The 24707-nt window shown below is 44.7% G+C and overlaps 1 protein-coding gene across 1 annotated transcript; it reads right to left on the bottom strand.

Moving 5' to 3' along the window:
- Positions 1-18437: 18437 nt before the first annotated feature.
- On the bottom strand, positions 18438-24119 carry LOC123452693 (casein kinase 1-like protein HD16). The gene is made up of 16 exons (XM_045129401.1): positions 23769-24119; positions 23288-23410; positions 23073-23146; positions 22889-22958; positions 22734-22789; positions 22224-22295; positions 22044-22138; positions 21709-21775; positions 21499-21628; positions 21172-21390; positions 20918-21045; positions 19995-20169; positions 19825-19915; positions 19286-19443; positions 19004-19192; positions 18438-18874 (listed from the first exon to the last, which is right to left on the bottom strand). The coding sequence occupies exons 1-16, from the start codon at positions 23853-23855 to the stop codon at positions 18815-18817; spliced, it is 1794 nt and encodes a 597-aa protein (XP_044985336.1). The 5' UTR covers positions 23856-24119; the 3' UTR covers positions 18438-18814.
- Between the last annotated feature and the right edge of the window lie 588 nt (positions 24120-24707).

The following is a 24707-nucleotide window of genomic DNA, read 5'->3' as shown; positions in this document are numbered from 1 at the left end:
GTTCGGAAATACTCCCTCCGTTCCTAAATATAAGTCTTTCTAGAGATTCTACTAGAGGATAACATACGGATGCATATAGACATAATCTAGAGTGTAGATTCATTCATTTTGCTTCGTATGTAGTCATCTAGTAAAATCTCTTAGAAGATTTATATTTAGGAACGGAGGGAGTAGCTTGCAGACTATCCCTGGCTTTTCCAACCTTATGTATTTTTGGGCTCGCTGCTGAAGTCGCTTACGCTTGCAGGCCGAGGAAGCTCTAGCCCACCACCGCCAGCTCACGCTTTTGGCCACCTTTTTTTTTTGGCTGGTTGGTTTTTCCCACGTGTATTTTCTATGAAAAAATGTTTAATTTATGTGGTTTCCCAGTGCTTTCTATTTCTTTTTTTTTACAACATACGGAAAAATTACATGATATTTTAATAAAACAAGTGAAGGACAGGGTGGCATATTTCTTAGATATATATGAACATTTTCTAAAAAGTGCGCAGGCCTTGGCCATGGCCGGCGGTGACCACGTTGGCGTTGGCGGCCTGTTCCCGCTGCTTAGCTTCCAGGTGACGCGACCCGCGGGGTTCCCCTATGGGTACGGACACGGCCATGGCCGGCGGTGACCTTTAGCTTATTTCTTGGACGATGGGGCAAACAGAAATTGCTAAGGCCTTTTGTTTTGCTGCAAGATATGTGTTCAGTGCAAATAAGTTCATCTTGCCATTTCTCCTTTTTTTTTACCCAACCACATATTGATGCCAAGTGTTTGGCTTGGAAGCTTTTTTTTATGGTATGGGTAAATGTTACGAGGAATGCATACTCGAGGTCATTCCTGAAAATATCCTACTAATCCACTTGCACGGAATTTCGGTGGAGCTGTCAAGTTATACCTGGCCGACAGGTGCTACGTTGAGTCATGCCTGGTTGGTAGGTGCTACGCACGACAGATCTCCCGGAGTCTTCGCATCTGGACGGATGAGCGCAGGGCGGTGGCGCCGTTGGGCACCATGGTGGCGTCGACGGATGATTGGACTGGCAAGGATGATGCGGATCTCTTTCCTGAAGATGAGTCAGTGGTTCGAGGATGATGGCGGCTAGTAAAACGTGTGCGTGAGGTGTGCGTTTTAGGTGTGCTGCATCAGCTGTTGTTCCCGATACGTTATGTGGATGGATTGGAAACAACACCGGTCTTAGCTATGTGGAGTGAGAGCGCTCCACATTATCGAGTTTGTAGGTGTGAGTGGTGGCTTTGGATGGATTGATGTATACTCTTGTTAGGCCTTTGTGGAATAATTAATAAGATGGTTGCATGCATTGATTGATGCAGAGGCCGGAGATTTAACCTCCTTTTCTAAAATAAAATAAAAGACATCCACATGTGCATTTATATGTGCATGGTTGGAAATGGTCACTGCTCATGTTTGCATGATTAATTGGGTCGTAAAGTCGCATGTGTTTCCACTCAACAATTACACCCATTCTCTTAGTTACTAGTTACTTGAGTTCGGACTGGTATATATTGTATTACTCCACAAGGTATGATGCGTTTAAAAGGAGGTTGTTGATGAGGAGATGATTGCTTGTGGATGAAGTTCTGGCCATTGTCACGTTAAGTAGTATGCTTAGGCCAAAAAACATTGTGTCCATGAGAGATACATGGACAACCCCCACGTTACAAGTTACATGCATGTCAATCTGGGTACACGGTAGCCATTTCTCCTTTTTTTACCCAACCACATAACGATGCCAAGTGTTTGACTTGGAAGCTTTTTTTGATGGTATGGGTAAATGTTACGAGGAATGCATACTCGAGGTCATTCCTGAAAATATCCTACTAATCCACTTTCTCCGTCTTAAAATAAGTGTCTTAAGTTTAGTATAATTTTATACTTAAGCTAATACAAAATTGCGATACTTATTTTGGAAAGGATGTGGTCGTGCATGAAGGACAGCTGCCAGTTCTTACTATTAACCTATTATCTGAAAATACTTGGGACACAAGTATAGACTGTTGGAAGGTCCCATGCAAGCATGTGTTGCATGCACAATTAGACTTGACAATAAATTAAAAGGAACAACAAAACCAAAACCGTTGGTTGGATTATACATTTTTAATGGCATGGCTGCGGTGTGGTCTGCGGTGCAACCCAGTGGATATGATGGCCTACTCTCGGTGTAACGATGGTGATCATACTCTCAGGCAATGCAATTAGATCAATACGGGGGGATATGGGGCTTGGGGATTGTCGTGGGAGAAATGGGAAGCTCAACTTGGGAGCTTCCATGGGCAAAATTTCCGCAAAGTAATTGCCTTCATTTCGTGGATGAAAAGTTTACATTTTGTCTGAATTCTTATATGACCACACTGTGTGCTTACGTAGGAAAGAATATGCAAAACATGATATTAATTATCACTTGATTGGATTCGGGTTCGGTACGAGTTCATCTCGTACACGGGACGGGCAGGAGGTAGAAGATGACTATCTTGTGATTCTTCCATAGTACATAGACATTCCATGAAATTCCAATAAATTAAAATGAATTTGTGGTTAGGAAAATAGTTTTTTATCAAATACAATTTAATAATATAATTTTGGTTTAGTAGGGCTTTGTAGGCCTTTAACAAATCCCCAAAATTGATTTCAATAGTGTATGAACTAAAATGCAAATAAATACTTTGTTATCGAGATGTGGAAAGAAGATGAGGTCGCCAACAGTCACAATTTTGGGAGAATCAGGCCCGTTTCGTGGCTTTGTTCATATTCTTTTGGGGGGGGGGGGCTTCGATGGTAATTTTAGAGCTTGGGGAGCTTCAGATGTGCTTATAGGGCACGTCGCCAAAAGTTACATATTTTGCAGAATCGAGCTTATTATTTCCTGGGTTATTGCTCATTATTGTGGGGATCCCATCGTGATTTTAATGTTTGGGGAGCCCTAGATGCGTTGACGGGGAGGTTGCCAAAAGACATAGTTTTGGTAGAAGCGGGCCCGTTGTGTGGGTTATTGTTGACCTTTTAGGGGGTCCCATGGTGATTTCAGCGTTTGGTAGCCCTAGATGGTCTTACGGGAGAGGTCGGCAAAATCCGCTATTTTGGTGGTATTGAATCCATTTTTTTTATTGCTCGACTTTTGGGGGGTCCCACGATGATTTTATTGTTTGTGGAGCCCCGGATGCACTTACATGGAATGTTACTAAAAGTCGTAGTTTGGAAGAAGACATTTTCCATGGGTTATTGCTCACCGTTTTAGGGGTCCCATGGTGATTTTAGTGTTTCACTAGCCCTAGATGTGCTGATGGGGAAGGTTGTCAAAAGTTACAGTTTTGGTAGAATCTGGCCCGTTTTGTGGGATATGCCTTACCGTTTGAGGATCCCACGATGATGTTAGGTTTTGGGGTGCCTCAGATGTGTTGACGGGGGAGGTTGCCAAAAGTCGTAGTTTGGGCTTAATCGGGCCCTTTTTATGGATTATACTTCATAGTTTAGGGGGTCCGACGGTGATATTAGATTTCAGGGATCCTTGGATGGGCCTACAAGGGAGATCGCCAAAAGTAGAAGTTTTGCAAGAATCGGGCCCGTTTTATGGGCTATTCGGTTCCTCACCCTTTAGGAGGTCGCACCTTGATTTCAGTGTTGGGGGAGCACACATAGGCTTGAGAGGTGACGAAAAGTCATACCCGGTGTCCATGTCATGGATGACGCCAAAGTGGATGCCCAGGATGTTAGCCCATCATACAAATAATCGGTTGAGTTTGTATCGACGATTTGACCATCATACAAATAATCGGTTGAGTTTGTATCGACGATTTGACCATCATACAAATAATCGGTTGAGTTTGTATCGACGATTTGACCATCATACAAATAATCGGTTGAGTTCGTATCGACGATTTGACCATCATACAAATAATCGGTTGAGTTTGTATCAATGATTTGACGATCATAAGACTAATCGTATTGTTTTCATTTTTTGGCCACCGTTTATCGAAGCTCATCATTGCCTGCTCCTGCCCACCACCGCCTGCTCACGCTTTTGGCCGTCGTTTTTTCGGCTGGTTGGTTTTTCCCATGTGTATTTTCTATGAAAAAATGTTGAATTTATGTGGTTTCCCAGTGTTTTCTATTTCTTCTTTTACAACACGCGGGCAAATTACATGATATTTTAATAAAATAAGTCAAGGACAGGGTGACATATTTTTTTAGATATATATGAACATTTTCTAAAAAGTGCACAAACACTTACATCACTAGTAGAAAATGGGTCTTTCGGCCAAAGCCGAAATCCACATTAGCCCCGGTTCAAACAAAAATCGGGACCAATGCCAGGCATTGGTCCCGGTTTAGCTGGCCAGGGCGTTGGTCTCGGTTCGGTTCACCTCATTAGTCCCGGTTCGGGGCAGAAACCGAGACTAAAGATCCAGCGACTGCCACATGGCGTGCCGCGGAGCATTAGTCCCTGTTTTTGCCCCGAACTGGGACCAATGGGTAGACTATTAGTTCCGGTTTTTTCCCCGAACCGGGACTAGTGTTTTGCCTATAGAAGCCCTCGCCCCTGCCCACCCTCTTCTCTGTTTTTTGGCAGTTGAGGTGTGTCCATGCCATGCTCTTGCCACTCTAGTTCATGCACATGACGTGTTCGATGAAATGCCCGAGCCACACTACTTAAGCTTTCTCCTCTCCAAGCTCAACCTCCAAGCTCCATTTTCTTCAACATTTGTCTAGGTTTGGTCGTGCACCAACTGCACAAGTGTTTTAAAAGGTTAGCTACTTCATCCTTTCATCTGTCACTGCTAGTTTAGCTCATTTCAAATGCTCTAGAAGTAGAGTGATTTGTGAGGGAGTGTCCACCATATATGAGAGAAGAAGAATGCCGACTATTGTTGTGGGGTCGCTTCTCCTTCTTCTCCTTGTGCTAGATATTTGTTATGCACTAGGGAAGTAGGAGTAGCGACCATCATCGACGGTCGAAAAATCAGGTGAGGGAGTGTCCATCATATATGAGAGAAGAAGAATGCCGACTGTTGTTGTGGGGTCGTTTCTCCTTCTTCTCCTTGTGCTAGATATTTGTTATGCACTAGGGGAAGTAGGAATAGCGACCATCATCGACAGTCAAAAAATCAGGTGAGGGAGTGTCCACCATATATGAGAGAAGAAGAATGTCGACTGTTGTTGTGGGGGTCGCTTCTCCTTCTTCTCCTTGTGCTAGATATTTGTTATGCACTAGGTGTTGGAAATATGCCCTAGAGGCAATAATAAATTAGTTATTATTATATTTCTTTGTTCAGGATAATCGTTTAGTATCCATGCTATAATTGTATTGATTGGAAACACAATACTTGTGTGGATACATAGATAAAACACTGTCCCTAGTAAGCCTCTAGTTGACTAGCTCGTTGATCAAAGATGGTCAAGGTTTCCTGACCATAGGCAGGTGTTGTTACTTGATAACGGGATCACATCATTAGGAGAATCATGTGATGGACAAGACACAAACTATGAACGTAGCATATTGATCATGTCGTTTTATTCCTATAGTTTTCTACGTGTTAAGTATTTGTTCCTATGATCATGAGATCATATAACTCACTGGCACTGGAGGAATACCTTGCGTGTATCAAACGTCACAACGTAACTGGGTGACTATAAAGATGATCTACAGGTATCTCCAAAGGTGTCTGTTGAGTTAGTATGGATCAAGACTGGGATTTGTCACTCCGTGTGACGGAGATGTATCTCGGGGCGCACTCGGTAATACAACATCACACACAAGCCTTGCAAGCAATGTGACTTAGTGTATGTCACAGGATCTCATATTACGGAACGAGTAAAGAGACTTGCCGGCAAACGAGATTGAAATAGGTATGCGGATACCGACGATTGAATCTCGGGCAAGTAACATAGCGAAGGACAAAGGGAATGACATACGGGGTTATATGAATCCTTGACACTGAGGTTCAACCAATAAGATCTTCGGAGAATATGTAGGATCCAATATGGGCATCTAGGTACCGCTATCGGATATTGACCGAGGAGTCTCTCGGGTCATGTCTACATAGTTCTCGAACCCGCAGGGTCTGCACACTTAAGGTTCGGCGTTGTTTTATGTGTATTTGAGTTATATGGTTGGTTACCAAATGTTGTTCGGAGTCCTGGATGAGATCACGAACGTCACGAGGGTTTACGAAATGGTCCGGAGATGAAGATTGATATATAGGTTTGTCTAATTTGATTATCGGAAAGTTTTCGGGCATTACCGGGAATGTACCGGGAGTGGCGAATGGGTTCCGGATGTTCACCGGGGGGCCAGCCCACCCGGGGGAAGCCCATAGGCCTTAGGGGTGCCGCACCAGCCCGCGCAGGAAAAAAATCAAAGGAAAAGAAAAAAAAAGGGAAGTGGGAAGGAAGGGAAGGACTCCACCTTCCAATCCTAGTTGGACTAGGATTGGAGGAGGACTCCTCCTTCCCCCCTTCAGCCGACCCCTTGAGGTTCCCTTGAGCCTCAAGGCAGGTCCCTCCCCCTCCCTCCTATATATACTGAGGTATTATGGCTGATTTGAGACAACTTTGCCACGGCAGCCCGACCACATACCTCCACGGTTTTTCCTCTAGATCGTATTTCTATGGAGCTCGGGCGGAGCCCTGCTGGGATAGATCACTGATACGTCCATTTTGCATCATGCTTTCATGTTGATATTTATCGCTTTATGGACTGTTATTATACTTTGTGGAACCTTACTTATGCCTTTTCTCTCTTATTTTGCAAGGTTTATTTGAAGAGGGAGAATATCGGCAGCTGGAATTCTGGACTGGAAAAGGAGCAAGTCTGAGTGCTCTATTCTGCGCAACTCCAAATGTCCTGAAAATCAACGTGGATTTTTTTAGATTTTATAAAAAATACTGGGCGAAAGAAGTCTCAAAGGGGAGCAACCAGGGGCCCACAAGCCTGGTTGCCGCGGCCTACCCCCCTGGCCGCGGCAACAGGGCTTGTGGGCACCCTGGCGGCCCACTGGCCCCCCTCTTTTGCTATATGAAGGGTTTCGTTCCAGAAAAAAATCATTCGGGAGCTTTTCGTGATTTCGCCGCCGCCACGAGGCGGAACTTGAGCAGATCCAATCTAGAGCTCTGGCAGGACGATCCTGTCGGGGAAACTTTCCTCCCGGAGGGGGAAATCGTCGCCTTCGTCGTCACCAACACTCCTCTCGTCGGAGGGGACGCATCTTCATCAACATCTTCATCAGCACCATCTCCTCTCCAATCCCTGGTTCATCTCTTGTAACCAATCTCCGTCTCGCGACTCCGATTGGTACTTGTAAGGTTGCTAGTAGTGTTGATTACTATTTGTAGTTGATGCTAGTTGGATTACTTGGTGGAAGAGTTTATGTTCAGATCCTTGATGCTATTCATTACACCTCTGATCATGATTATGATTATGCTTTGTGACTAGTTACTTTTGTTCCTGAGGACATGGGATAAGTCATGCTAATAATAGTCATGTCAGTTTGGTATTCGTTCGGTATTTTGGTATGTTGTATGTTGTTTTTCCTCTAGTGGTGTTATGTGAGCGTCGACTACATAACACTTCACCATATTTGGGCCTAGAGGAAGGCATTGGGGAGTAGTAAGTAGATGATGGGTTGCTGGAGTGACAGAAGCTTAAACCCCAGTCTATGCGTTGCTTCGTAAGGGGCTGATTTGGATCCACTAGTTTAATGCAATGGTTAGACGTTGTCTTAATTCTTCTTTCGTAGTTGCGGATGCTTGCGAGAGGGCTTAATCATAAGTGGGATGCTTGTCCAAGTAAGGGCAGTGCCCAAGCGCCGGTCCACCCACATATCAAACTATCAAAGTAACGAACGCGAATCATATGAACATGATGAAAATAGCCTCACAGAAATTCCCGTGTGTCCTCGGGGGCGTTTTTCCTCTTATAAGACTTTGTTCAGGCTTGTCCCTTGCTAAAAAAGGGATTGGGCCACTTGCTGCACCATTGCTACTACTTGTTACTTGTTACTTTTCGCTTGCTACGTTTCACCTCACTACACCATCACTTGTTACCGCTACTTTCAGTGCTTGCAGTTATTACCTTGCTGAAAACCGTTTATCAGAGCCTTCGCCTCCTCGTTGGGTTCGACACTCTTACTTATCGAAAGGACTACGATTGATCCCCTATACTTGTGGGTCATCAATCACCACCAACCTCCGGAGCGTCGTCACGCTGCCGGGGAACTCATCTACCTCTCCGTCTCTCTTGCTGGATCAAGAAGGCCGAGATCATCGTTGAGTTGTACGTGTGCTGATGAGATCATCGTGGAACGTGTGGGAGCCAACATGGATATCCAGACCCCGCTTTTGGTTATTGGCCGGAGAGGTGTCTCAGTCATGTCTGCATGCTTCCCGAACCCGTAGGATCTACACACTTAAGGTTCGATGACGCTAGGGTTATAGGGAAATAGTGTACGTGGTTACCGAAGGTTGTTCGGAGTCCCATATGAGATCCTGGACATAACGAGGAGTTCCGGAGTGGTCCAGAGGTAAAGATTGATATACAGGATGAAAGGTTTGGGACACCGAAAATCTTTCGGGTGTTACCGGTAACGTATCGAGACCACCGGAAGGGTTCCGGGGGTCTACCGGGAGGGCCACTAATACGTCCATTTTGCATCATGCTTTCATGTTGATATTTATCGCTTTATGGACTGTTATTATACTTTGTGGTACCATACTTATGCCTTTGCTCTCTTATTTTGCAAGGTTTATTTGAAGAGGGAGAATACCGGCAGCTGGAATTCTGGACTGGAAAAGGAGCAAGTCTGAGTCCTCTATTTTGCACAACTCCAAATGCCCTAAAAATCAACGTGGAATTTTTTGGGAATATATAAAAAATACTGGGCGAAAGAAGTGCCAGAGGGGAGCTGCCAGGGGCCCACAAGCCTGGTGGCCGCGGCCTACCCCCCTGGCTGCGGCAACAGGGCTTGTGGGCACCCTGGTGGCCCACTAGCCCCCCTCTTTTGCTATATGAAGGGTTTTGTCTGGAAAAAAATCAGGGTGGAGCTTTTTCGTGGAATCTCCGCCGCCACGAGGCGGAACTAGAGCAGAACCAATCTAGAGCTCCGGCAGGACGATCCTACCGGGGAAATTTCCCTCCCGGAGGGGGAAATTGTCGCCATCGTCATCACCAACACTCCTCTCGTCGGAGGGGACGCATCTTCATCAACATCTTCATCAGCACCATCTCCTCTCCAATCCCTGGTTCATCTCTTGTAACCAATCTCCGTCTCGCGACTCCGATTGGTACTTGTAAGGTTGCTAGTAGTGTTGATTACTCTTTGTAGTTGATGCTACTTGGATTACTTGGTGGAAGAGTTTACGTTCATATCTTTGATGCTACTCATTACACCTCTGATCATGATTATGATTATGCTTTGTGAGTAGTTACTTTTGTTACTGAGGACATGGGATAAGTCATGCTAATAATAGTCATGTGAATTTGGTATTCGTTCGGTATTTTGATATGATGTATGTTGTCTTTTCCTCTAGTGGTGCTATGTGAACGTCGACTACATAACACTTCACCATATTTGGGCCTAGAGGAAGGCATTCGAGAGTAGTAAGTAGATGATGGGTTGCTAGAGTGACAGAAGCTTAAACCCCAGTCTATGCGTTGCTTCGCAAGGGGCTGATTTGGATCCACTAGTTTAATGCTATGGTTAGACGTTGTCTTAATTCTTCTTTCGTAGTTGCGGATGCTTGCGAGAGCGGTTAATCATAAGTGGGATACTTGTCCAGGTAAGGGCAGTACCCAAGCGCCGGTCCACCCACATATCAGACTATCAAAGTAACGAACGCGAATCATATGAACATGATGAAACTAGCATGACAGGAATTCCCGTGTGTCCTCGGGAGCGTTTTACTTCCTATAAGACTTTGTTCAGGCTTGTCCCTTGCTAAAAAAGGGATTGGGCCACTTTGCTGCACCGTTGCTACTCTTGTTACTTGTTACTTTTCACTTAATACGTTTCACCTCACTGCACCATCACTTGTTACCGCTACTTTCAGTGCTTGCAGTTATTACCTTGCTGAAAACCGTTTATCAGAGCCTTCTCCTCCGCGCTGGGTTCGACACTCTTACTTATCGAAAGGACTACGATTGATCCCCTATACTTGTGGGTCATCAAGACTCTTTTATGGTGCCGTTGCCGGGGAGTTAAGCACCTTTGGTAAGTCGAATTTGGTAAGGAATCATTTATATACTATGCCGAAATTTATTGTCACTTGTCACTATGGAAACTGTTCCTTTGAGGAATTTGTTCGGGGTATCTTCACCACGATCGGTGGCACGAGGAGTTGATCCTCAAGCTAAGGTACCTACTGAAAGTATCTTCTATGAAATTCCTTCGGGTATGCTTGAGAACCTGCTGGCTAATCCTTTTAGAGGAGATGGATCTTCACATCGAGACTTGCATCTAATCTATGTAGATGAAGTTTGTGGTTTATTTAAGCTTGAAGGTTTGCCCAAGGATGAGGTAAAGAAGAAAGTCTTTCCTTTATCTTTGAAGGATAAGGCGTTGACATGGTATAGGCTATGTGATGATACTGGATCATGGGACTACTATCGGTTGAAATTGGAATTTCATCAAAAGTTTTATCCTATGCATTTAGTACATCGTGATCGGAATTATATTTATAACTTTTGACCTCATGACAGGGAAATCATACTCAAGCTTGGGGGAGGCTTAAATCAATGCTATATTCATGCCCCAATCATGAGCTCTCGAGAGAAATTATCACTCAAAACTTTTATGCTCGGCTTTCTCATGAAGATCGTACCATGCTTGACACTTCTTGTACCGGTTCTTTTATGAAGAAGGATATTGACCACAAGTGGAATTTATTGGAAAGAATCAAACATCACTCTGATGATTGGGAGCTTGAAGAAGGTAAGGAGTCAGGTATGAATTTCCAGTTTGATTGCGTTAAATCTTTTGTTGAAACAAACACTTCTAGAGATTTTAGCGCTAAGTATGGACTTGACTCTCAGATAGTAGCTTCTCTATGTGAATCTTTTGCTGCTCATGTTGATCTTCCCAAAGAGAAGTGGTTTAAGTATCATCCTCCTGTAGAAGTCAACATAGTTAAACCCAGTCTAGTTGAACAGAAAGTCATTGCCTATAATGATCCTATTGTTCCTTGTGCCTACACTGAGAAACCACCTTACCCTGCTAGGAAAAAGGATTATTCTAAAGCTTCAACTGTGTTACGTAGGGGTTACATTAGACCACTTGCACCCCCTGAGGAAATTACAGTTGAACCTAGTGTTGCTATTATCAAAGATCTCTTAGCCAAAGACATAGACGGGCATGTTATCAAATTCTGTGAGGACTCCGCCAGAATTGCTAAACCTCACGCGAAAGACAAATACGGACCTGTAGTTGGCATGCCCATTGTTTCTATCAAGATAGGAGATCACTGTTATCATGGTTTATGTGATATGGGTGCTAGTGTTAGTGCAATACCCCGGTCCCTTTATGATGAAATCAAAGACGAGATTGCACCTGCTGAGTTAGAACCCATTGATGTCACTATTAGTCTAGCTAATAGAGACACTATCTGCCGTGTGGGAATTGTGAGAGACGTAGAAGTCCTGTGTGGTAAGACGAAGTATCCTACTGATTTCCTCGTCCTTTCTACTGTACAAGATAGCTTTTGTCCCATCATATTTGGCAGACCCTTTCTCAACATTGTCAATGCTCATATTGATTGCATTAAACAGATTGTCATTGTTAGTTTCGAGGGTGTGTCTCATGAATTTAACTTCTCCAAGTTTGGAAGACAACCCCATGAAAAAGAGTCGTCTGGTAGGGATGAAATCATTGCTCTTGCCTCTATTGTCGTGCCTCCTATGGACCCTTTAGAGCAATATATGCTTGAGCATGAAAATGATATGCATATGGATGAAAGAGATGAGATAGATAAAAAAAATTTAGAACAATATCCTACTATTAAGAATAATCTTCCTGTTGAACTGCTTGGGGATCCTCCTCCACCAAAGGGTGATCTTGTGTTCGAGCTAAAACAGTTACCAGATACTCTTAAGTATGCCTATCTTGATGAGAAGGAGATATATCCGGTTATTATTAGTGCTCACCTCTCGAATCACGAAGAGAAGAAGTTATTAAAAAATTTGAGGAAGCACCGTGCTGCTATTGGATATACTCTTGATGATCTTAAGGGTATTAGTCCCACTCTATGTCAGCACAAGATTAAAACTAATCCTGACTCTAAGCCAGTTGATGATCATCAACAGAGATTAAACCCTAGGATGAAAGAGGTCGTGAGAAAAGAAATATTAAAGCTTCTGGAAGCAGGAATCATTTATCATGTTGCTCCTAGTGATTGGGTAACTCCAGTACATTGCGTACCTAAGAAGGGAGGTATCACTGTCGTTCCTAATGATAAGAATGAACTAATCCCATAGAGGATTATTACTGGCTATAGGATGGTGATAGACTTCCGGAAACTGAACAAGGCAACCAGGAAATTCCATTATCCTTTGTCGTTTATCGACCAAATGCTAGAAAGGCTATCTAAACACACACACTTCTCCTTTCTAGATGGTTATTCAGGTTTCTCGCAAATACCTGTTGCACAATCTGATTAGGAGAAAACCACTTTCACCTACCCCTTCGGTACCTTTGCTTATAGACATATGCCTTTTGGCTTATGCAATGCACCTGCCACCTTTCAAAGATGTATGATGGCAATATTCTCTGACTTTTGTGAAAAGATTGTTGAGGCTTTCATGGATGATTTCTCCGTTTACGGTTCTTCCTTTGACGATTGCCTCAGCAACCTTGATCAAATTTTACAGAGATGCGAAGATACCAACCTCGTCTTGAACTGGGAGAAGTGCCACTTCATGGTTAATGAAGGCATCGTCTTAGGACACAAAATCTCTGAGAAAGGCATTGAAGTTGATAAGGCTAAGGTTGATGCAATTGAGAAAATGCCTTGCCCCACAGATATCAGAGGTATACGAAGTTTCCTAGGTCATGTTGGTTTCCATAGAAGGTTCATTAAAGACTTCTCTAAGATTTCTAGGCCTCTTACCAACCTCTTGCACAAGGATGTTCCTTTTGTTTTTGATGAGGATTGTGACGAAGCTTTCGAAATACTTAAGAGGGCCTTGATAACCGCACTTATTGTTCAACCACCTGATTGGAACTTGCCCTTTGAAATCATGTGCGACGCTAGTGATTATGCTGTTGGTGCTGTTCTAGGACAAAGAGTTGATAAGAAGTTGAATGTTATTCACTACGCTAGTAAAACTCTAGACAGTGCCAGAGAAACTATGCTACAACGGAGAAGGAGTTTTTAGCAGTCGTGTTTGCATGTGAAAAGTTCAGATGTTATATAGTTGACTCCAAAGTCACTATTCACTCTGATCATGCTGCTATTAAGTACCTTATGGAGAAGAAGGACGCTAAGCCTAGGCTAATCAGATGGGTTCTCCTGCTACAGGAATTTGATTTGCACGTTGTTGACAGAAAGGGTGATGATAACCCTGTAGCAGATAACTTGCCTAGGCTAGAGAATGTCCTTGATGACCCACGACCTATTGATGACAGCTTTCCTGATGAGCAATTGAATGTCATCCGCTCTTCACATAGTGCACTGTGGTATGCTGATTACGCAAACTATATCGTAGCGAAATACATACCACCCAGTTTCATCTACCAGCAAAAGAAGAAATTCTTCTTTGATTTGAGACACCACTTTTGGGATGATCCTCACCTTTATAAGGAAGGAGTAGATGGTGTTATTATACGTTGTGTGCCTGAACATGAACAGGGACAAATCCTGCATAAGTGTCATTCCGAAGCCTACGGAGGACACCATGCTGGAGAAAGAACTGCTCATAAGGTATTGCAATCAGGTTTCTATTGGCCCACTCTCTTCAAGGATGCCCGTAAGTTTGTCTTGTCTTGTGACGAATGCCAAAGAATAGGGAACATCAGTAAGCGTCAGGAAATGCCTATGAACTATTCACTTGTCATTGAACCATTTGATGTCTGGGGCTTTGATTATATGGGACCCTTCCCGAGTTCCAATGGGTACACTCACATCTTAGTTGCTGTGGATTACGTCACTAAGTGGGTAGAAGCTATCCCCACTAGAAATGTTGATCACCACACCTCTATTAAGATGCTTAAAGAAGTCATCTTCCCAAGATTTGGAGTCCCTGGATATCTGATGACCGGTGGCGGTTCACACTTCATTCATGGTGTTTTCCGCAAGATGCTCCCTAAGTATGATGTCAACCATAGAGTTGCATCTCCTTATCATCCTCAGTCTAGTGGTCAAGTGGAGTTGAGTAATAGGGAGATCAAATTGATCTTACAAAAGACTGTCAATAGATCTCAAAAGAATTGGTCTAGCAAACTTGACGATGCACTATGGGCTTATAGGACTGCTTATAAGAATCCCATGGGCATGTCGCCGTATAAAATGGTTTACGATAAGGCCTGTCATTTACCTGTTGAGCTAGAACACAACTTCGGTAGTTGCCCTACCCCCTGGCCACGCCTGGTTGCCTCGTGCCTCCCTCGTGAGGCCTCTAGTCTCCTCCCGGAGCATCCAGGTCTTCTTTTGGTCCAAAAAATTCATATTAAAGTTTCGTGGCAATTGGACTTCGTTTGGTACTATAAACCTGAAAAGCAAAAAACATGCACAAAACAACAACCGGCACTCGGCACTGGGTTTATAGGTTAATGCTCAAAAATAATATTAACTGGTAAATAAACACCCAAAAGGCATCCTAGAATGATAATATAATTTCATGGAACAATCAAAAATTATAGATGCGTTGGAGACTGATACGTCTCCAACGTATCTATAATTTTTGATGGTTCCATGCTATTATATTGTCTTCTTTGGATGTTTTATATGCATGAATATGTTATTTTATATCTTTTTTGGGACTAACCTATTAACTCAGTGCCAAGTGCCAGTTTCTGTTATTTTCCGTGTTTTTGACCCTTTTTCAGGCGGAGTCCAAATGGAACAAAACTTTGCGATGATTTATTTTGAACCAAAAGAGACCCCCGAAGCTTTGGAAGAAGGCCAAAAGAGCCACGAGGGAGTCACAAGCCCATGGGGCGCGGCCTACCCCCCTGGTCGCGCCGTGCAGGCTTGTGACCTCCTCGTGAGCCCAACTGACGCAATTCCACCGTCATAAATTCCTATAAATTCATAAACCCCCAAAAAGAAACCTAGATCGAGAGTTCCGCCGCCGCAAGCCTCTGTAGCCACCAAAAACCAATCGGGAGCCCGTTCCGGCACCCTGCCGGAGGGGGAACCCATCTCCGGTGGCCATCTTCATCATCCCGGCGATCTCCATGACGAGGAGGGAGTAGTTCTCCCTCGGGGCTGAGGGTATGTACCATTAGCTATGTGTTTGATCTCTCTCTCGTGTTCTTGAGATGTCTTGATCTCGATGTACCGCGGGATTTGCTACTATAGTTGGATCTTATGATGTTCTTCCCCCTCTTCCTTCTTGTAATGAATTGAGTTTCCCCTTTAAAGTTATCTTATCGGATTGAGTCTTTGAGAACACTTGATGTATGTCTTGCACGTGTCTATCTGTGGTGATCAACTTGCGGGTTTGTGACATTGGGAACCTATGCATATGGGTTGGCACACGTGGATATTCATGTGAGTACTCGATGTATGTTTTGGTGATCAACTTGCGGGTTTCGTGACATTGGGAATCTATGCATATGGGTTGGCACATGTTTTGACTCTCAGGTAGAAACTTCGGGGCACTCTTTGAAGTTCTATGTGTTGGTTGAATAGATCATTCTGAGATTGTGTGATGCATATAGTATAATCATGCCCACGGATACTTGAGGTGACAATGGAGTATCTAGGTGACATTAGGGTCTTGGTTGATATGTATCTTAAGGTGTTATTCTAGTACGAACTCTATGATAGATCGATCAGAAAGAATAACTTTGTGGTGGTTTCGTACCCGACAATAATCTCTTCGTTTGTTCTCCGCTATTAGTGACTTTGGAGTGACTCTTTGTTGCATGTTGAGGGCTAGTTATATGATCCAATTATGTTATCATTGTTGAGAGAACTTCACTAGTGAAAGTATGAACCCTAGGCCTTGTTTCCACGCATTGCAATACCGTTCGTGCTCACTTTTACCATTTGTTACCTTGTTGTTTTTGTAATTTCAGTTTACAAAAACCTATATCTACCATCCATATTGCACTTGTATCACCATCTCTTCGCCGAACTAGTGCACCTATACAACTTACCACTGTATTGGGTGTGTTGGGGACACAAGAGACTCTTTGTTATTTGGTTGCAGGGTTGCTTGAGAGAGACCATCTTCATCCTACGCCTCCCGCGGATTGATAAACCTTAGGTCACCCACTTGAGGGAAAATTGCTACTGGCCTACAAACCTCTGCACTTGGAGGCCCAACAACGTCTACAAGGAGAAGGTTGCGTAGTAGACATCAGAGACGTATCAGCATCCCCAAGCCTAATTCATGCTCGTCCTCGAGTAGGTAAATGATAAAAAGAGAATTTTCATGTGACATGCTACCCAACATGAAATATTTTCTAGGTTTGATCGTTCAGAAACAATGAATTAATAAACATCAACATAGTAATACTTATAAACATAAGCAACATAATCATCAAGTTTTAAAGCATACGATCCATAAAAAATGTTCACCCCCTATTCATTTTATCATATAAATATAGCATGGCTCCGTCCTCATCACATAAATACAAATGTTAAGCACCACGGTGTCAAGTCAAGCAATTGGATCATACCTTTTAACGCTCTTAAGGTTTTTATTACTTGCGCAATATATGAGCGTGAACCATGAATATAGCATAAAGGTGGAATAGAATATGGTGGTAGGTTTCAAAGGGGTGAAAGTGGAGAAGAAAGTCTCACATCAACTAGGTGTATCAACGGGCTATGGAGATGTTCATCAATAGATATCAATGCTAGGAGTAGAGATTGCCATGCAACGGATGCACTAGAACTATAAGTGTATGAAAGCCCAACTAAAGCTAAGTGGGTGTGCATCTAACTTGCTTCTTCATGAAGACCTCGGGCATTTGAGGAAGTCCGTCAACGGAATATATAAGCCAAGTTTTATAATGAAAACTTCCCACTAGCATATGAAAGTGACAAAACAAGAGACCGCTTGATCAGACGAAAGGTGACCGCGGGGAAGGGAAGGGTCGCGGCGGCCCTCGTTTATGATGAGGTTGTCGCTGCGGCTGCGCCGACGAAGCGGCGTCTCCTACGGCTCAGGCTTGATGGCAATGAGCGGTGTCACCGCATCGGAGGAGCGGGAGTCGGAGGACGACTCCACGCGCCTCAACAGCCACAAACTCACGCTCCAACGAGAGAATGACGACGTCGGGTACTCCGATGGCGGTTCGTTGCCTCCCTCGATGTGCTCGAGGACGGCGTGCAGTGAGCGTGCGGGGACGCCCCACCATTGACGGCGGCCGTCGGAGTTGTGGCACCCCCTCGGCGCCGCGGCGCCGTTGGTCGACGCCAGCCGGTCGGCGTGGCGGCGCTGGAAATACGCCGCCGGAGGGCGTGGTTGTCGGGGACGTACCTTTGCTGCTCACGAGCATGCTCCGGCAAGGACGCCCAAATCCGCGTGCTCTCGGTGGGGCGCTCCGCGTCGGAGGACGTCGGAGGCACGGGGACGCCGACGGCGCTTAGCCGTCATGCGCCCGGTACGCACATGTTGGGTGGCGTCAGGTAGTTCGCCTCCTGAAGCAGGCCTGCCTCCCACTCGTGCAGCCACCGGCGGCCGAAGCCGTTGGCCGCCGCTCCATCACCGAGGAACCTTTCCGCCATGGCCTTGAGGGAGTTTTTCGACGTTGGAGGATGAGAGAGCTGGGGGATGACGAGTGTGCGACGAGCGACGACAAGGCTCGGCTTTTATAGCAAGGAAAGGGCGGAAGCGGTGTCGGCTTTTATAGCAAGGAAAGGGCGGAAGCGATGTGTACGCATGACGAGAAAGGGCGGGACACGCTGCGGCTCGCCGCCAATGCACTGCCAAATCTCTTGAAACCCCAACCAGCACGGGAGCCAAGGTGATGAGGGCGACGAAGGCGTGCGTCGCCAACGACTCATCTGGTCCACAAGGAATCTCGCCTCGCTGGGCTCGGTCTGGATCCACCGACGCCAATTTCGGCCTTAACCAGCGAATTTTGGGATCTTGGGGGTGTTACTGGACGACTTTTTTTCAGCCGGTGATAAAAAAAAGACGCCTAGGGGCCTGTTGGGGGGGGGGGGGGGGCTGGTGATGCTCTAAAACAGCGACAATTATTTGGAGATGAAGGGAGTATAAGAGACCAGCAACAGCAAAGCATACATCATAGGATAGGATAGGATAGGATAGGATATAACATAATCATCATCAAAATGACTAGCAGTCAGATAGTGCATTACATGATCAATCAATCAATCAGGAAATTCATTCATTCACCATCCAGCCAAACAAACAAACAAACGCGCTACGATGATCTAGTAATTAAAAGTAAGTAAGCAGATACTCCTGCTGCTGCTGACCACCAATGCTTGCTCGGCGAAAATATACACATGAATGTGATGGCTTTTTTTGGTTGGGTTGGGTTGGGTTGGGTTGGGTGTCAGCAACAGGAATCAGGTCTGCATAAATACAACTCAGAAGAGTCGCCTAATACCGAGGATGGATGGATGGATGCATTGCATCCAGCTCCGCCGCAAGCCCGACGGCAGGCATGGCTATGCTACCGCTACGCCACCGTTCGCCCATAACAGATCCCGGCGAGGTAGAGGTTCTTGGCCCACTTGTCCTGCAAAATTCATTCCATTGCCAGGCAAACTCGGTCAGGGAAAACTCAGGCTTGCGGCTTATTTCTTCTCATGTTTGTACCACCAATCCATAACAACTTGCTTACAACGAAGGGTTCAAACATACGTACCTTGACGTGCGCGCTGGGGAACTGCGACGTCCGCAGCGTCTCCTGCGTCTCGTCCCGAGGCCGGCGCCTCGGCATGCTCAGGATCAGAGCAGACTGGTCCATGGTCGCCGCCATCGCTGTGATCCGGTACCCATTGTCCCACCGCCGGTGGACGCCCTCGCTAGGGTACAGAAAGTCCAGCTCCACCACCTGTATGTATGTCAATCAAGAGTTACAAACAATGCTACCAGAATGTCAAACAAAACTCGTGTTTTCGCTCTTCACTCGACAAATTTTTTAGACCTGGTCGGTGAACCCAGCGTTGCGCGACATGACTATGGCCCATCGGCTGCCTGATGTCGCCATCGACGTCACGTAGAAGCCTTCCTTCCATTTCTTGTTTATCCATTTAAACGGGAAGGAATCGCTCACCTTGTACGACTGCTGTGTGTATGGTGTGCCTGCCAATCATCACATATACCACAACATATTACAGCAGAAAGCAACAAAAGAATCATGAACAGGGGCTCCGTCAAAAGATGGCAACTGCAATCTGGTAAGCAGACAAAATATGACAGATGCCTATGCAGGATACTCAGATGGAAGGTCTGGTATTTCAGACGACTGATCAGGCTGAGCGGATTTGGAGCAGGGACTTCGCTCCCCAGGTTTACTTCTGACTTTCTGAGGCTGCCTGACTAACACGGATGTGGTACATTGCAATACAACTAGATTCACCACGATAAACATGCTTACTATCCATACCGCAACTTATGCGACAGCTAGGGAGGGAAAAAACAGAGAGTAAAGAATATGTGTAGTGACACAAAAGATATGCATACCTTTGGACATCACTACAAGAGAGCTTCCAGTATTGGCGCCAGCGACAGAACTGATGTAGAAATTTTTCTCCCATTGTTCCATAATCCAGTCCTGATTTGTTTTGGGGTTAAAATGAGTGCAAGCAAGAAGAATTAAGTTACATGAGGGAGAGATGGGAAGTTTCTTCTACCTTGTGAAGGAAATGTGGCGACAGTTCATAGACTTGATCCGTGAAGCCAGTTCCAGCATCCATAATGACTGCCCAAAGATCAACACATGATGATATTGAGCTTATCAGCAGACCGTCCTCATTTCCTTTCTCCACGTGTGGTGCTAACCTATTGTCAGCCACATTATAGTGGTACCTATCAAGGGGGAAAGTTAATCAGCCTGTATACACATAAACTACATAAAAAAGATGATGGTGCATCAATCAATGCAAACAATGAAGGAGAATACTGTAGATTGCCAGCATATTTCAGTTCCCAGCAAAGATTGTAAAGTTTCCTTCACTTATACTTGAGCTCTCCTAACAGATTATAAACTACAGGCAACACTGCAAAATGGAAATATAATGGATGTGGCACATGAGCTTCACAGGTCTCGGTGGGAAGATAACTTTTTATCGTTGCTATGCGTACGAGGGCATTACAATACATACATCATATAAAGGAAGGATCATCACACTCCAGACCTACACGACAGGCAAACTGCATGTCTAATCATAGTTGGATCATACAAGAAAAGTCTTATGTGGGGCATTTTTTGCCAACACAAAAGAGCATGCATAGCTGACCATGGCTAACAATAACATGTGCATTGCCTGTTACAGCTTACAGAAGCCAGTATGAACCTAAGATGTAAACATCTGAAGTGAGTTCCATGAATACATCTAAAGTAAGTCTGAGTTGCTTTATGATTGTAATAATCAGGGTAAACCCTCAAAGCTGAACGTGAACCAGTAGATAACTGTCAAAAGAAATCCTAATATGATTCTGTGGGTTTCACTAAAACAGAGCAGCAAGGAAACACTGCGAACTCCACGCATCATGCAACAAAGAGTACTGGAGGAAATCACGGGCCATTTCCAGTTCAACAATAGAGGAGCTGTACCTCTGTTTCATGGGTGATCTAGAATTATACACTGAAATCCACTGTGTTGCCGGAACACCCAGGCGAATCTTCTTTCTTGCATTGCTATCGTCGTCGTCATTAAGCAGCCTAGAACGCTTCTGCCCTACCTGCAGGGAATGAATGAGTTCAGTAACACATGCAGTGTTTTCAGGTTCACTTAATAACCTCATCGCAAAAAAAAAAAAAGGGTTCACTTAATAACCCCAAACCATGTGCAGTGCCCTAAAACGAACCTTTTGGGCTCCATCAGTATTGATTGGTCTGATGGACGGGTTTGGTCCGATTAAAACATCGAACAAAGAAATCAACTTGGAGTAGTTTGGTTCCTCATCAAACTTCATGTTGACTACAGTCTCAAGAAATAGCTTAAAAGGTTGAGGACAGAGGCCGCAAAGGATATCGGGTGACGTACTCATCTTTCTCTTGCACACCAGAAATGATTTATTATCACCCTGCAAACACACACATGCAAGATATATATATGTGATTCTCAAACAGACATCCTACAAAATGATGGTGAATGGACAAAAAAAAACTAAATAGATAAGACAATACGATACCTGGTACCCTTGCCACGGCAACCTGCCTCGATGGAGAAATACTAGTGTATAAGCCAGTGATTCCAAGTCATCTCTCCTGCTTGCAGTTCTTCCTAAATGCGCATGGGCACTAGCATATCTGACTGTTCCTCTACATCAGGAAGGCAAGATTTAGGACATCTGCAGATATATAGGATTGTATGGAACTGACAAATTTAACACATAGCAGACCTGAAGGCATCCGGACGTTGATCATAATCAACATGCTGTTGAGTAGCAGGATCTTTCCACTTTGTTGCTGCCAAATGATAAATCTTAAATGATCCAGAGTTCCAGACACAAAGCAATATGGAACACCCAAGGTCTAAAGCAGTCAAGATTATCAAGTACCAGTACACTAGCAACAGTATTCTACCAGAACACTCGGAACTTTCACCGCTGCAGTGTAAACTACTCCCTCCGTCCCATAATATAAGATGTTTTTGGAAGCTAACATAGCTTGCAAAAACGTCTTATATTGTGGGACGGGGGGAGTAACAAGAGTCTGGATAAAGAGGCTTGCTTACCTAATCCAAGATCTACAAGAAAAAGTTTCTTTTCTTGAGGAGTTCCAGGCTGACCGAGAAGGAAATTCTCAGGTTTGACATCTCCATGTACATATCTGAAAGGAATTTACAGAAGCATCATGAGAAAGAGGGAAAATGCCTGATGCATTAGACATAGCTAACCTTCGTATGCCTGCTTACCCTTTAGAATGCATGCTTTCCAGGATAGAGATGGCCTCTGCAGCAATACAAGCTACCATTTCTGATGACATACTGAAAGTTTTCAACACAAGTCAGAAAACCAGGAAGTATCAAGCTACACTGCAAAATTTAAGAATAGGTGCAAGATGAAAAATAATTCATCGAGTGTGAAAAAAATATAGTCAAGACTCTGTTCCAGGATAACTACACTGCAAAATTTCCAGGATAGATCGACGTGTGAGAAAAATGTAATGGGTGCATGAAAAAGGATAAAGTTGTGCTTCAAACATCTTAGATGCAGGCATACAGCAGAAACAACTGTTTTATTTCTAAAAAGAAAATGTATGGTATATGAAGCAAGTAGACATTCGTAACAGTGCGGTTGTGTGTTCGGAAAGAGTGGTTTCCAAGAGAAGCAGCTACTAAACAGCTTCCTTGATTACAACCAGATAAAAATAAAAGGAAGTCGGCCTAATCCGTTAGGAAGACTAATTGAAGAAAGAAACTCACGTCTGCCCTGCTAAATTCCAGGAATCCCACAAGCTAGGCCCCAGCATATCCATAATCTGCAGTTTCACAAGAGGGGATATAAAACAAGACGTTCTGCCCCACAAGGGTAACGTCATCCAGTAGAACGGTCGGAAAAGGGCAATAATAATTCATACCATGACATAGTAGTCACCCTGCCGGCCTTTATAATGCACCTTGGGCACGCCGTGAGTACCTCCAAGAGCACTGGTATATATATACATAGTCAAAAACAAAACAAAAAGCATGAACGTCACGACAAAGATGATGGCGCAAAGCATGTAGTTGCTACAAGTAACGCCGACGGAACACGAGACTTACGAATACACATGCCACTCGTACGGAGGGCCGTAGTTGCACCCCTTGCTGGTGTTGTGCTCGAATTTTATTGCAACCTACAAATGGAATGGAAGCTAGTCAGCGGCGACGAAACGAAAAAGAAACACGTCTCTTTTTTTTTTCTTTCTTTCTTTGCAGAACATGTATTTTTGAAAGAAAGAAAGCACAAAGAGATGACAGGGATTTGGCAGCAGCACCTCCTGAGCACCGGCGCCGCGTCCGTTCCCACCGGTTAGGCGGCGGCCGACGAAGACGTGGCCAAACCCGCCTTTGCCGAGCTTCCTCTCGACCCTGTACTCGGGAGACCCTCCTATCTGGACCTGATAAGGGCACAAGGAGGCATGAGGTTTGCATTTCGTAAGCATAAACAAAAGGATAAGAGCTGATAAGGGCACAAGGCAGTGTGTGTGTCTGTCTGTGTCTGTGAAGTAAAACCGAATGTTGCATCTTTGCATTTGGCATCATCATACTGTATATTATTTCATTCATTTGGAGATTATTATTATTTTGGTGAAGAAGTGAAGCAATCAAGAAATTTATTTTGGTGGCCGGCGCCGAATGTTGCTTGGTTGTTGTCAGATCTGCTGAGAAACGGCCATGGTTTCCTCCTCCCTCATGCCGTGGTAGTAGTGGACAAGGGAGATGGAGAGGAAAAAAGTTAAGGGATTTAGTATGTACCGTGTCGGGGAAAGGGGCGGTGTTGCCCTCCTCGTCGTCGTTGCCGGCGGCGGCGTTGTTGGCGCTGACCCCGCCGCTGTCCGCCATCCCTCCCGCCGCCTCCTCCTCCTCCTCCTCCTCCTCCTTGCTCCTGCTGTGCCTTGGCCTTGGTCTCCTTGGGTCTCCCCGGCGATCCGGCGACCCAAAGACCGATCTTGGATTTCTAATCTAATCTATATCTTCTGCTAGCGCTAGGGTTTGCTTGCTTCCGGCGATATTTTCCCCTGCTCTCCTCTCCTCTTCTTCTTCCCCTTTTTCCTCTCCCAAACAAAAAATAAAAACACTGACTTTGGTCAAGCCAAGCCAAGCCAAGCCAGCAGCCACACTCCCACTCTATTCTCCCTACTAGTCTAGGCCTAGCTGAGTGAGGTGGCACTCCAAACTCCAACCTCATAATAATAATAATAATAATATGTATAATATAATATGGAAGAAAAAAAGGATATCACGAAAGGGAACTATAGTGTTTCTTTGACTCGTCTCTTAGTTCCCTGCGAGGGGGATTTCACCGCTCAAGTGGTGGCGCGTGTTTGAGGAGGCCGAGCTTTGGTTCCATTGCTTGAAGCTTACATCGCGTCGCGCGGCATCGCTTTCTCATGAGTCTCGTCTCGAAGGTGTGGTTCCACCTTTCCTAGGGTCCACCATTTTTCTTGTATATAAGGGGTGGTATCTGCGGTGGAACGTTCTTTTCCCGCGCTGGCCTACGGGATGGGTCTAGCCGCGTCACAGAATCATACTGTTTTTGGCACCGGCGATGTTTGGTTGGGATTGAGCGAGTAATGCCCTCTTGATAAGGGCCAGGGCATGGCCTCGCAGCCCCGTGTGAAAGTGCATACATCCCTACATGACTTTTTAGTGTGACAAAACAATTAATGATGGCTGTTAGGATTTATCTCCGGT

This window comes from Hordeum vulgare, chromosome 5H, assembly GCF_904849725.1.
Source record: "Hordeum vulgare subsp. vulgare chromosome 5H, MorexV3_pseudomolecules_assembly, whole genome shotgun sequence".
Classification (NCBI taxonomy): domain Eukaryota; kingdom Viridiplantae; phylum Streptophyta; class Magnoliopsida; order Poales; family Poaceae; genus Hordeum; species Hordeum vulgare.
The sequence above is the reverse complement of the archived record's forward strand: the minus strand, read 5'-3'. Positions and strand labels throughout refer to the sequence as shown.

Excerpts from the sequence above, each read along its gene's own strand:
- LOC123452693 (XM_045129401.1), bottom strand. The coding sequence starts at position 23,855 with ATGGCGGACAGCGGCGGGGTCAGCGCCAACAACGCCGCCGCCGGCAAC. Across the intron at positions 19,916-19,994 it reads CGCCACATTTCCTTCACAAG|GACTGGATTATGGAACAATG; the intron begins GTAGAAGAAACT and ends AAAACAAATCAG. Across the intron at positions 19,444-19,824 it reads TCTTGTAGTGATGTCCAAAG|GCACACCATACACACAGCAG; the intron begins GTATGCATATCT and ends GATGATTGGCAG.